General features: G+C 34.5%; 1 protein-coding gene across 5 annotated transcripts in view; it reads right to left on the bottom strand.

Annotated features, from left to right (window-relative positions):
- Positions 1 to 14,495, bottom strand: part of LOC106879548 (high-affinity choline transporter 1) — a 226,910-nt gene that overhangs the window by 40,700 nt on the left and 171,715 nt on the right. For all 5 annotated transcript variants that reach the window (XM_052966391.2, XM_052966389.2, XM_089349121.1 and 2 more), the window contains exon 3: positions 8,744 to 8,963. In XM_052966391.2, the coding sequence (XP_052822351.1) occupies positions 8,744 to 8,918 (175 nt within the window). In that variant the 5' untranslated portion in view covers positions 8,919 to 8,963. The remainder of the gene's footprint in view (positions 1 to 8,743; positions 8,964 to 14,495) is intronic.

Raw genomic sequence — 14,495 nt, forward strand, 5'->3', positions numbered from 1 at the left:
TAGGCAAAGAAATGAGAAATAAAATTAACTGAGACTGCCTGAGACAGTAAAAAGTGCAACAAACCCCAGTTTCCAGAGTACCACCAGTTAAGACTCTGGGAATGGCAGGAGAAATTGCAATATGCACAGTGGTAGAAACAAATGAGCAAGCAACTTATCCCCTACCAAGAGCCACTAGTTGCTCATTGCCATTGTTACGTAATGAGGAAGAAATATAAGGCTACAAAGGAATATGTATAAATTATCAAAGAAAACACTAAAGCTAAAACAAAACATTTCCAAAAAATGAAACATCAGCATGAAACAACAAAAAACAGGCAAGAAAGAACAATTTCTTCAAAACAACAAGGATATTACTGCACAGAAAACTAATGAAGAAAATGAAGAGGAGGACAAAGAATTAAGATTTATCATCCTTAAAATGTCAGACAACTAATTGACAAAATTTTAGCAAGGGACACTATTAGTGAATTGTTTTAGAGTTGAAGGTCACATAGAGCAACTTGAGCAACCGTACTCTGTGTGATGTTTTAGTCCTAGTTTAATCTTGAGCATAGTCTGGACTGTGAAACATCTTGATCTACACTTGATCTAGAAGCAAGATAATTTTCTACTTATGTATTATTCTTTTACTTTTTATCAGTATTAACCCTTTGGAAAGTATATGGTCTAACATTGTTTTTGGTTCTAATGAAGTGAATTACCTGTTTTGAGTGATCTTAATTAAAATTGCCCATCAAATTTTAATCTTAATTTATGGTCCAAATTTCTGCTTACTAAATTTACTAGATTCTTCATTCTTTTCAAAACCAATCAAAATAAGGACCATGTATTTAGACAGAAATATAGTAACAAAAGGGCTAATTTTAAGGAAAGACTATAACATGTTCAACACACCTATATCTCCCCCCTCATCACTTTGGCTGTGTCTCCTTGTCCAGGTCCTGTGCTACATACTTCTTCAATTTTCTTTTGCTTAGAACTGCTGTACTCCTCCCCAACTCCTATAATTCTCTCTTTACCAACACTTTTCCTACAGATGCTGACTACCAGTTATTAAAACTGAACATCAATAGACAACATTTTGTTTGAGAAGGTGTGCAAATATTATAGCAATGCCCTTTCTTTTATAGTTATCACATAAAAAAAAATCAGAGAAAGATTAGTGAAGTGGTCATCATAGGAAATAAATTTTCTGATTACTTGGATATGTGATATACTTCAAGCTTCTTTGTAGAGCCTGTGATATTTACCATTTATTACTATTCAGTAAATGATATTGTCTTGCAGTACAACTTTCAGTTTGCTTGCTATTCATTTGAGCAAAGTGATTTTTATGTTTTAATAGACAGACATAAGTAAAGAGCTGCTCGAATTGTTAGTGTATCAGACAAAATGCATAGCAGCATTTCTGCCAGCTCTTTACATTCTGAGTTCAAATTCCTCTGAGGCTAACTTTGCCTTTCATCTTTTCAGGGTAGATAAAATAAGTACCAGTTGAGCACTGGGGTTGATGTAATAAGCTAACCTCTACCAACAGAAACTGCTGACCTTTGGCTAAGATTCAAAAACACTATAGATGGACATGCTAATTGGCAAAGTTCTTAAATTCCATTAAGATAAAAAAAATAATTTCTATTTAATATAATTTATAATTAAGTAAATCAGGGCAACATTTGTAGCTATTAAAACACAGACAAACACTGTTGCAGTCACTACAGCTTTATCATTTACTATTTTGTAATAATACTTTCTACTACAGGCACAAGGCCTGAAATTTGGGGCATGGGGATAGTCGATTACATCAACCCTAGTGCTCCACTGGTACATATTTTATTGACCCTGAAAGGATAAAAGGCAAAGTCGGCCTTGGCAGAATTTGAACTTAGAACATAAAAATGGATGAAATGCTGCTAGGTATTTTGAGTGGTATACTAATGATTCTACCAGCTTGCTGCTTTATATTATTTAGTAATAATGACATATTATTATATGTCAGCAATACATTAAAGTAACATGTTAGTGGCCAAGACAAAGATAAAGTTCAAAGACTCTCTGATAACTAGTAATTAATAATATTACAAAACAATAATTAAGTTAAAGTCAATATAACATTGCATGTGTGTTTTAATTGCTACAATGACTCTACCATGATGTAACTGTTTAAGTTTGAACACATACTCCTAACCAAAATCAGATTTGAGGCATTATGGATAACATAGATAAATAAGGACCAGGAGATTTCAGATTTGACCTCTGGAAAGCTTGTAGAGTTTTACAGTATGTATTTTGGATTTAGAATAGCTACACTATGTTGTGAGAGGCAGACTTGATGGCAAGAAGAGCTTCTGGTCATTAATCACTACCCAAGAACAACCATCTAACCCAAACCAGTATCAAAAATCAGATATAAAATGCTGATGTTGATGACACAATTTCAGACTAAAATCACATGCCAAACATGTGTAACTCATGGTTTTACTTATGAGCTTTATTCTTTATTCTTTTACTTGTTTCAGTCATTTGACTGTGGCCATGCTGGAACACCATCTTTAGTCGAACAAATTGACCCAGGACTTATTCTTTGTAAGTCTAGTATTTATGCTATTGATTGTCAAGCGATGCTGGGAGATAGACACAGACACACATGCACACAAATATATACATATATGTACGATAGTCTTCTTTCAGTTTCTGTCTACCAAATCCACTCACAAGGTTTTGATCAGCCTGAGGCTGTAGTAGAAGACACTTGCCCAAGGTGTCATGCTGTGGGACTGAAACCAGAAGTATGTGGTTGGGAAGTAAGCTTCTTACCACACAGCTATGCCTATGCCTATGACAGCCTTTAGAAGATATCATCCCAATCCATGTAACTTTTACAGATTCAGATAGTAATCTGTATAGACATTAGTTATCCATTTGCACTCACTGTTGAATTTCAATGGCAATGTTAAGATGATTTACAATACTTGCTACATCTGCAATAAGAAAATAACAAGCATTTATAGATTCCTGACTACTTTTCTATTTTGAAATCATCCTTGCCATCGTCATCATCATCATTGTCATTGTCCTTGTCATTGTTTGACATTGAATGGCCTGGGGCTATAGTAGGAGATATTTGCCCAAGGTACTATGCAATGGGTCCGAACCCGAGACTACATAATTGCAAAGTGAGCTTCTTAATCATACAGCTATAAGTGATTTTGTCTATATTAAATTATTTTATATTGCAATCTGTAAACAATAGTGACATTGAAACAGTGCAATCATTGGTTTACTGCATTTCTAATGCTAAAAGTGACAAGAAAGTATCTGCAACTTGGTGCAATGGATTTTGTTACATGAACACTGTTTTTTGCAGATGTTTTCATTACTAGCCAAAATATATCAGCTACAGATATAAATATACCTGCATGACCATACATGTACACACACACACACACACACACACACACACGGATATACATACACTCACCAGCCACTTTGTAGCATAACATTCAAACTATCTCTCATTAAACAACAATAAGCCACAAAATAGCCTAACCGTTTCATTTGAAACATGGACCATACTTGGTTTTTTCATTTGAGCTGAAATAGCTTGTGATGTAAAGGAAGAGAAAGGACGGAAGTGAAGAGAGAATTAGAGAAGAAGTCTGGGTTAAGCCCCCAAATGCATGGTGCACATCACAGTGGGAAAAGGGGACAATAACCTCTGTGAATTCGAGGAACAATATGTCCATAGATGACATGCTGTGACATGTTTTGGATGTGCACAGGATCATCACTGCAACAGAGGATGGGGCCAACAGTAATGGACAAGAGGAGGAAGCCGGCAGGAACATGCCAAAAACTGAGGCCAGTCCTGAAGTCCCACGGCAGTCACAGAGAGAGCGGTGCCCTCCTCGCTGGTTGGCTGATTATGAGACAAGTTAAGGTATGTGGTCAGGATTGAGAAGAGGGCAAGGGCAGGTTGGTTGAATGATTTTCAGATCAGAGGGGCATGTGGAGCGATGAGCCAGGCTGTGTTGTAGGGAAGGATTGGAAGTGAGGGAGTAGGCATGTCCTGTTGGAAGTGCCATAGTGGACATGTGGCATCAGTGAAGCACGAGGGTCAGTTGGTGGCAAGCAGCACATCAGAGTGGATGTATGAGACGGTACAGCTACGGATAGTGCATGTGAATGTGGAACCTTGGAGATCGAGACAGCACGTGGACCTTGGAGATTGAGACAGCACGTGGACCTTGGAGATCGAGACAGCACGTGGAACTTGAAAGTGACCCTTTTTCCGGACTGACAGGTAAGACTACCATAATTCTCTCTTCACTTCCGTCTTTTTTCTTCCTTTACATCATACATCCAAAATTTGTTGTATTATGACAATATTAAAACTCATTAATTAATTTCATATTCACTCTTTACATCAAACGCTAATAAAATTAACTTCAATTTACAAACTAGTATTTTACTCATTTAAAATTGCTTGTTTTCACTTACTATTTTATTTTTTTTGATGTGTCACTTTGAGTAAGAAATATTTTTATTCATTTATTTATTCTAATTTAAATTTTTCTTTTTGTTAAGTCAAAATTCTAAGACTGAATTAGAAAAGACTAAGAAAACTTAAGTTCTCTAGAGTTCATTTCACCAATAAGACATTTTAGTGAAAATGAAGTCATATTGATTTCTCATAAATATACAAAGAAACTAAAATGGTTCGCTGTTCTTTGATTAGGTTCACCTGCTTTGCATAAAACTAGAACAAAAAAATTATTGGCAAGAAATAATTGAATTCATTCTTCCAGAAAATGGAAATTAACTTTCTTTTTATCTTATTTTTTTTTCACGTTTCTTATTTTCAGTTCTTTCCTTTTTGTCTGGGCCAATAGAAATATAATTGTGTTGTGTGTGTGTGTGTGTTTGTGTGTGTGTGTGTACATGCATATACATGTGCTTCTGTGTATGTGTCTGTATATGTGTACGTGCACATGTATAAATGTGTGCCTTTGTGTGTGTTGGTGTGTTTATGCATTTGTGTGTGTGTGTGTGTATGTACATATTTATGAATGTGTATGTGTACACGTGTACACTTGGGTTTCTGTATATATGTGTGTGTCTATACATGTGTATGTGAACATGTATATATGTGTACCTATATGTATTTATGTGCGTGTCTGTGTATGCGTGTGTGTTGCATATATGAATGTATGTATATGTATGTGTTTGTATGCGTGCATTTTTGCATCTGAATAACTTTCAAATTTTTCTTTGTTTTCTTTTTTACTTAATAAATAAAATTTCAAAATTAAAGTCTTTCGGGAACAAAGTAACTAACATGATAGAAAAGTGGCTGACTCTAAGGTTTGGTCGACCAGTCTCACTAAAATAACTGATGGAAAACATAATAGAAATAGGCTAAAAATAGATTTCTAATAATAATGAGGACTACACTCTCTGAGTGGTTGGCGTTAGGAAGGGCATCCAGCTGTAGAAACTCTGCCAAATTAGATTGGAGCCTGGTGTAGCCATCTGGTTTCACCAGTCCTCAGTCAAATCGTCCAACCCATGCTAGCATGGAAAGCAGACGTTAAACGATGATGATGATGATGATGATGATTACATGGGCAACGATGATGTTAACGGTAGTGGTGATGTTCATGGTGATGATAATGACACTGATGATGATGATGGCGATGGTGGAGATGATAAATGAAGATGACGACAATGAAAATTATTTCTAATAAAAACACAAAGCCAGAAAGTCCTAGCCTGTGACAGAAACTTTGGTTTAGTGATCCTAGTAAATGACACTTACCCAAAATGCGACGCAGTTGAACTGAATCCAAAACCATGTGGTTGTGAAGTAAATTTCTTAATCATGTGTGTGTGTGTGTGTGTGTTTGTGTGTGTGTGTGTGTGTGTGTGTTTTGTGTGTTATGCATTGAAGTGAAACTCTTATTCCTTGTTCTTCTCCAACTCTTTTTCTTTCTCTCTCTCTCTGTTTTCTCCTTTCTCTCTCTGTTTTCTCCTTTCTCTCTCTCTGTTTTCTCCTTTCTCTCTCTCTGTTTTCTCCTTTCTCTCTCTCTGTTTTCTCTTTTCTCTCTATATAAATATTTTATTCTGCCTAGCCATGCTTTTTCTTCAACACTCCTTGTAGGCAGATTCTGCTGACATAGCCTAGCCAAAGCTATATATAAAGTTGAAATGTATGTATTAACTGAAGAAAGTATTATGTAAGAGATGAATGTTTTTTCTCTCTTGCATAATTATCTGAATATGTGTGCTAAATACATCCAAAATATATCAATATTTGGCTTGAATTTTTATTATTATTAATATTATTGTTGTTGTTGTTGGTTATTGTTGTCGCTATTATTATTTGTATTATGATGATCTATCTATCTATTTCTCTCTCTCTCTCTCTCTCTCTCTCTCTCTCTCTCTCTCTCTCTATATATATATATATATATATATATATATATATATATATATATATATATATACACACACACACACACACACACACACACACACACACACACATATATATATATGTATATATAAAACAAAGTTATTTTATTCTACACAGGTAGAAATATAGGTAAAATAGTGATTGAAAATGCACTGAGAGTAGTTAAAATATTTTTTACTAATATATTTAAAGCTTTAACTAATTTTACAGTTTACATTGATTTTCAAAAAGTTCAAATAGAAAGACATGGCTTATGTCACAGCAGTCTTGTATATAAATTAAGCCAAGGAACCAAAATGGACAGAAAAGAAACTCTCATTGATGCAAGTTCTATTTGAAACTGATTTCCATCATTATTTTTGAAATTCACATAGTCTTTACTTGGCTATCTCAAGGGACAGCTCTCTCCACTTAAGCTATTATATTCAATTCTCATTTGTCCTGCCATTTCCTACTGTTGATATGTGCACATGCAAAATAAGATAGTTAATTTATGAATATTCAGTCTTTCATTAATCTCTGTCCTCACCACATCCTGTCCACAGATGTGAATGACAATAGTGTATTTGGTCAATAAACTCTAACAAGGTATCTATGTTCAATCTCAATAACATATAAGCCATCTTCAAGATACTTAGAGCTCAGGAAGAATTTTGGTTTTCCATGTTATCAAAAAGTTAATAGCTGAGCCAATCTTTATAGAACCATAGGGGGATAAAAGTTCTATAATGCAATGGTCCTTAAACTGATAAATAGCAGGAAGGTCCCATCTAAAAACATTAATGAAAAACTTTGTCCCTTTTTACTAATGTAAAGACAAGAGAGTTAGCATCCAAGTAATTCTTCTGTCTTTGCTACAGTCTTGGACATGTTAAATTCTACAATCTCTCTGCATCTAAAGCAATGGTTCTCAACCAGGATCCGTATGACCCTTGGTGGGGTGGGGAGATTCATATAAGATTTTGTTGTTAAAGATTACAAGCAATAAATTGGTTATACATTTACAACACACAAAATATTCTAACAATTTGTTTTGTACAATTCCTAATAATATTTAGTTATAAAAATACAGTATGATTGTTTTTTTAACATAGGGTCCAGCAGACTAAAATAGGTATCAAAAGGGTCCATAGGAACAAAAAATGGTTGAGAACCACTGCTCTTAGGTAATAGTACCAGGAGATATGGAATATAAGCCTCCAACTCCAATAAAATCATTCACTTCATTACCTGCTGTCTTTCAAAGCTAATGAATATATTCATGCTATTACCCTTGTTACCAATCTTTAGTAAAGGCTTCAAAATATCAGCTCTGTTAGACACCTATTCTTTCCAACAGCATAACTGGGATAATTGAAAGTAAGTAAACTTGTCACCAAACTGAATTTATCCATACAAAAAAAATCACATTTTCCACCAGAGGCTGATTTTTCTAATACTAGTAACAAGTTAAGCATGCTTCAAGTCGCTTTAATACATCATTAGAATTAAAAGTAAAATACCTGTTGGTTATAAATGAGCATCCATTCTAGATTATTTCAGTAAAAACTACCATATTTGCAAGTAATCAGACCAGGTATGTTATTTTAGGGAAAAGATTCTTCGGTATTAAGGAGTCTGAGGCCCTAAGCATTGCATTCCTAATTCTGACAAGCAACTAAGTAAAACAATATCAACTAAAATATAACATTTTATTTCAGTTTTTCAAATATCAAAGACATGTAATATATTCCATTTGCAATAGAGCCTTCATCAATATTTATATATTGTCTTTGGTAGATACTTTAGATTAAGAGATAAGCCTCTGGACAGACAAACCACAGATAGTTTCAAGTCAATTTCCCTTTATGATACAGATGCCTTTGGAAAAGATATAAATGCTGTATCATTCTAATTCCCCTTCCCTAAAATATATAATCAGCCTGCCTGTTCAACAAAGGATCAAGAGACTAATATAATTTTGTTCTCCAAAGTCCTGAGTTCAAATGCTGCCAAGTTCAGTTTTACCTTTCAATTCTTCTAGAGTCAATAAAATAGGCATCAACCATCTCTCTCTCTCTCTCTCTCTCTCTCTCTCTCTCTCTCTCTCTCTCTCTCTCTCTCTCTCTCTCTCTCTCTCCCTCTCTCTCTCTCTCTCTCTCTCTCTCTCTCTATATATATATATATATATATACGTATCTCACTCTCCCCCCCCCCTGCAATAACCAAATTTGTTCCTTAAATCAATATTCTGAATTTGAAAGAAAACCTTAGGAAACCATAACTTACCTGTCATAGTAAATATTCCAACAAGCATCCCTAAATTCCGCCCTGCTAACATCACATCATCACTGTCAGCTTGTGAACCTGTTTGTTTGGACTTGCGACCAGCCCATATTCCTACAAACAAGATTCCAAGGTAGAAAACAACAATAGCTAAAATCCCAGCAATATGTACAGCCATTGTTGTAGCCTTAATGTGTTTGAAGCCGCTCAGTGATTGTCAAGTCTGAAATAAAAAAGAAAAAAAACCTCATAAGTATAAAAATGATTTATATTTGTTAGTCTAAACTCTAGAGGGAATAACAGAGCAGAACTAATGATTCAGGAGGTTAATGTGATACTGGAAGAGTAGATTAGTTACATGAGATTAGAATAAGAGTTAACATACAGTTTGGATAATAGAAGATGCATGACTTAATGACAAGAGTAATAGGTTCACAATCATAGGCTCACAATCATAAGTTCTATTCCCAGTGGTGATGATGATGATGATGAACAACAAACAAGACTTCTTTCATTTTCATTTGTCACAATATACCATGATAGTTTCATTTTTTCTTAATTATACAAAGAATTAAATGACTATGTATATATACAGATATAAATAAAAGATATATGAATAAAATAAAACATGAAGGTGTGTGGCTTAATGGTTAGGGTACTTGGTTCATAGTCATAAGGTTGTGAGATTGGTTCTTGGTGGTGCATTCTGTCCTTGAGCAAGACACTTTATTTCTCATTGCTCCAGTTTACTCAGCTAACAAGAATGAGTTGTACCTGTAGTTCAAAGGGTCAGCCTTGTCACATTCAGTGTCATGCTGAGTCTCCTAAGAACTACATTAAGTATCTACATGTTTGTGGAGAGCTCAGCCATTTGCTCATTAATTTCACAAGCAGGCTGGCAATTCCATTGATTGGAGCACTCATTGTTGAAACCAACAGAGAGCTGAGAAGAGGACATAGAAACCACACCAAAACAGATAGTAGAGCTTGGTGCAGTGATCTGTGTTGCTACCTCCTGTCAGACCATCCAACTCATGCCAGCATGGAAAGCAGACATTAAATGATGATGGTGGTGGTGGTGGTGGTGGTGGTGGTGGTGGTGGTGATAATGGAGCATAATAACTGTAAGCTTAACATGTAAGGAAAAATTGGTCGCATGTAATAATCTACATGGAAGTTCCCAGAGAATTTGGTTCCTTGTTGTAGTCATTTTACATTAATTATAAACAAGTGGCATAAAATATCATTAAAATCTCATTCCCTTCTTTTATTAATTTGAGGTTATGTAACTTCAATATTTAATTTGTAGTGATAAATATTTGGGAAGGAATCGTAGGATGTGAGTTGGGTGTTGGAGTAACATTGTTCCTCGGAAGAATAAGGAACAATATTGTTGTTATTTAGCTTTTGGTTGATCATGATTAAGTCCATGATTAAATGTATTCTAGTCATGACCAACCCATTGTTTTTTTGTTTTTTTTGTTTTCAGGCATTATACATTTCATACTACATTATCCATATTGTCTTAGATATTCTCTTCCTTTAAGACGTCAGGGTCTGTTTAGGGAAATTTGGCTGCTACTTCTAGCTGGCTGAGAAACTATATAGAGACTGCAACTTTGTTTTGATGATGAGCAATTTTCTTTTGTGATGGACTTTGAGAAGAGACAAAATATGGTTGTCAAAGAGAAGAAAAAAAATAAAGAAAATATAGACAGATTGGCTAATAAAAAATAATAATATTTTTCAGTTAAAATTAAACAAAATTATTTAAAATAGTAAAATATAAGAATTAGAAAAAAATTTGAATCTTATGATCAATTTTAGATCATTCATACAGTAAGAGGATTTAAGGGGAAAACTGGGTGAAAGAGGCATCAGATGTTGTGTGTAAGAGAGAAGACTATGCTGGTTTGGTCATGTGATGCCTGCTGATGAAGACAGCTGTATAAAGGAGTGTCGAGCTCTAATTGTTGAGGGTACCTGTGGAAGGAGTAGACCCAGGAAGACATGGGACAAATTGGTGAGAAAGAATTTTTGGATGCTGGACCTCACTGAGGAAATTACAAGGAACCAGGAATTGTGATTTGCTGTACTTGATAAGACATTTCAAGCTAAGTAAAATCATTATCTTCCATACATACAGGCTTATCCTTTCAGGTGCCAATGCCACATAAAAAGCACCTGTGCCAGTACTGTGTAAATGCATCCATGCTGGGACTATGTAAATGCTGCCATGTTGGTGGCATGAAAATGCACCTGTGCCAGTGGTATGTAAAAAGCACCCAGCACACTTTGTTAAGTGGTTGGTGTTAGGAAGGGCATTGAGCTATAGAAACAATACCACAACATACAATTGGAGTCTGGACAGCTTCATGTCAAACCACCCAACCGATGCCAGCATGGAGAACAGATGTGAAATGATGATGATGATGATACTATGAAAATTAAAATTATTTGAATAGTTACTAATATCGGCAGTTTCTGATCTATTTTCTTAGAGTATTCTTTGTTTTGTTTCCTGTGCTAGCTCACAAACTTTGCAATGATGTCTGGATTTCATGACATTAAACAGATTTCATGACATTAAACAGATAAGAGAAAAACTATACCCTGGATAAGATACTAACCTACCACATATTGTTTGAAAGGTAATATATATTAACTGGCATGACAGCGAAACATTTACATACCACAGAATTTATTAATTTGCTTCCATAATGTTAATCCTTTGTTTATTGTCAGATAAATAGTGGTATTTCAGTAGAAACAGGACCATAAAGTTCACTGGAACAGCTGGAGTTGAAGTTGTGGAACTCCAAAAACATATTCTCTTCCTATAGTGGCATTTTAAACTATGAATTTCTTGAGAGCAAATCTATACTTATTTTCATGTTTAGATTTAATTTCCTTATATTTATTCCTTAATCTAGATAAAGAACTGATTTTTATTGTCTCTCACTCTCTTAATCAGCCTTCTTTCTCTTTCTCACTTCTTTCTTCTTTCTTTCTCTACTCTCATCCTGACCTACTCCTTCTCTTTTTCTTTCCTTTCTCTGTTTTACTCCATTTTAAAAATTTCTACTTCCTTTTCCCCTCTTTTTTCTCTTTACTTTATTCTTGTTCCATATTTTCTTTCTTTTTTTCTCCTTTTACATATTCTTCTTCCACTTCTCATGTCCTTCTTCATATATATTTTTTTATGTAGATATTAGAGACATTCTTACGAAGATAATTGCTTACATTTGAAAATGTCATATTTTTTATTTAAACAAAATCTTATTCACTGAAAGCTGTATTCTATCTTCAGGAAAATATCCATTGACCCGTTAAGTTAAAGTTACCTAGAGCTAAGCTGCACAAAACAAATCTATAAAAGACAGGTCAAAATCTGATGTGGTACAGAAAAATCTGATGTGCCATACTATCTAATAAATATCTCCCCGGTCCAGGAGAAAATATTGGGATTAATTGTATAAATACAAAAGGAATTTATTTTCTGATTATTTTGATGATTTTTTTTTAACATACATAAAAAGTTAGATGGTTGTCAGTAGCTGTAAAGTCTTGAGTTTTCATACATACATATATTTTGGTTCTGAACGTTTAAGAAGTACATGATCTTTTCCACATATTAGATGGTCTTCCATAGCTAAGAAAAGTATAAAACAAAGGACGATATTAAATCTAAGGTGGCTTTCTTTAGTACCTTTTTTGTTTTAAATGACCTACTTTTGCAGTTATCTTTCTCTCTAAATAAAGAATTTTGCTGCTGCTACTACTACTACTACTACTACTACTACTACTGGTTTCAAATTTTGGCACAAGGCCAGCAGTTTGAAAGAAGGGGATGAATTGATTACATCAACCCCAGTGCTCAATCTTTTCATTGACCCTGAAAAGATGAAACACAAAGTTGACCTTGGTGGCATTTAAATTCAGAATGTAAAGACAGATAAAATGCTGCTAAGCATTTTTTCTGGTGTGCTAGTGATTCTGCTGGCTTGCTGCCTTAATAATAATAATAATAATAATAATAATAATAATAATAATAATGATAATAATAATAACTAAATAGAACTACCAGGCCAACATATTAAAGAATGGCAGCTCCCCATTATGTCGTATATGCCAACAACAAAATGAGACCATCGATCATGTTGTCTCCATGTGCAGTCTGCTTGCGCCTACAGAGTATCTCAACAGGCATGATAGAGCTGCACAATATATTCACTGGGTAATATGCAAAAACCTGGACTTGCCCCATGATAAAAACTGGTGGAAACACAAACCACCCCCAGTACTTGAAAATGATCACATCACACTCCTCTGGAACTTCACCATTCAAGCTGACAAAAAGATAGATGCAAATAGGCCAGACATCATACTGAAAGACTTCAGACAAAAATCATGCATCCTCATTGATATGACTGTCCCAATCGATATAAACATATCTGTCAAGACCTACCAAAAACTGAGCAAATATAAAGATCTTGAAATAGAAATTAGCAAAATGTGGAACCTGAAGACTAAAACAATACCTATTGTCATAGGTGCCCTCGGAATGACAGCGAAACGGGCTGATTACTACCTAGCTCAGATACCAGGAAACCCCAAAATGGTTGAAGTTCAAAAGATAGTGCTCATGGGAACTACCCGTATCCTATGTAAAATACTGTCTATGTGATCTCAAATTTTAAACCAAACACATAATTTTCTTATGGTTTCTTAAATATTCTCTAGAACAAATCCAAATATATGGTACCCTAGGCATAACACCTACATGAACTTCTAACTTGTTGTCTCTTGAAGTCTCTGGGTGAGACTTGGATCCAACTTGTACAAATGCAAAACAAAAGTCAAACATAAAATAATAATAATAACAATAATAATAATAATAATAATAATAATAATAATAATAATAATAATAATAATAATAATCCTTTCTATTATAGGCTCAAGGCTTGAAGCTTTGAGGGAGGGGGCTAATTGACTACACCAACTCTAATACAAAATGGTACTTATTTCATCGACCCCAGAAGGATGAAAAGCAAAGTTGGCCTCAGTGGAAGTTGAACTCAGAATGTCAGCAATGCATAAATGTCTTGCTAACTCAAGACCCATAATTCATAGCACCCACCTACTTCTATATAAATAAATAGGTGCAAATGGCATTACTTACATAAATAAACAGTTGCATGTTTATGAATGACATTACAAAAAACAGGCAGAAATTCATCATTTCAAGTAATTAAATCCATGTAATGTAAGATAATGCTAGAAACTCACACGATACTATGAAATATTATCATGTGATAAAAAAATAAAAAGAACAACAATAGTAATCTGAGCTAAAGTGAAAGTAGGACATGATTCCCTGCCTCCTATGGACCTTATGTGTTGGGATCACTATAAAAAACATCCCCTTAGAGGCAAGAACAGCACACAAGTATGACAAAAATACCTAATAAAGAAAATAGAAACCAGATCAATCAACATCCAAAAGGAAAAAGGGATTGTGTCGCCCAGAGTCAAACCAATCTGGGGTCAAAAAGTCTGCTCCTGTTAGCAAGATAGTGTCAAACAATGGCCCTTCATACAAAAGATCTTCATCTGTTAAAGCTAAACAAGACAAAAATAGAATAGGAAAGTAAACAAGGATGTTCTAGAGGTCTATTATACTGCAATGAACTTTCCAACAGGGAGATCAAATACAAAACAAACATACTTAAATTGGAGAAAGAAAAACCCTACT

Source organism: Octopus bimaculoides, chromosome 3 (genome assembly GCF_046866305.1).
Source record: "Octopus bimaculoides isolate indiv1 chromosome 3, ASM4686630v1, whole genome shotgun sequence".
NCBI classification, from domain to species: domain Eukaryota; kingdom Metazoa; phylum Mollusca; class Cephalopoda; order Octopoda; family Octopodidae; genus Octopus; species Octopus bimaculoides.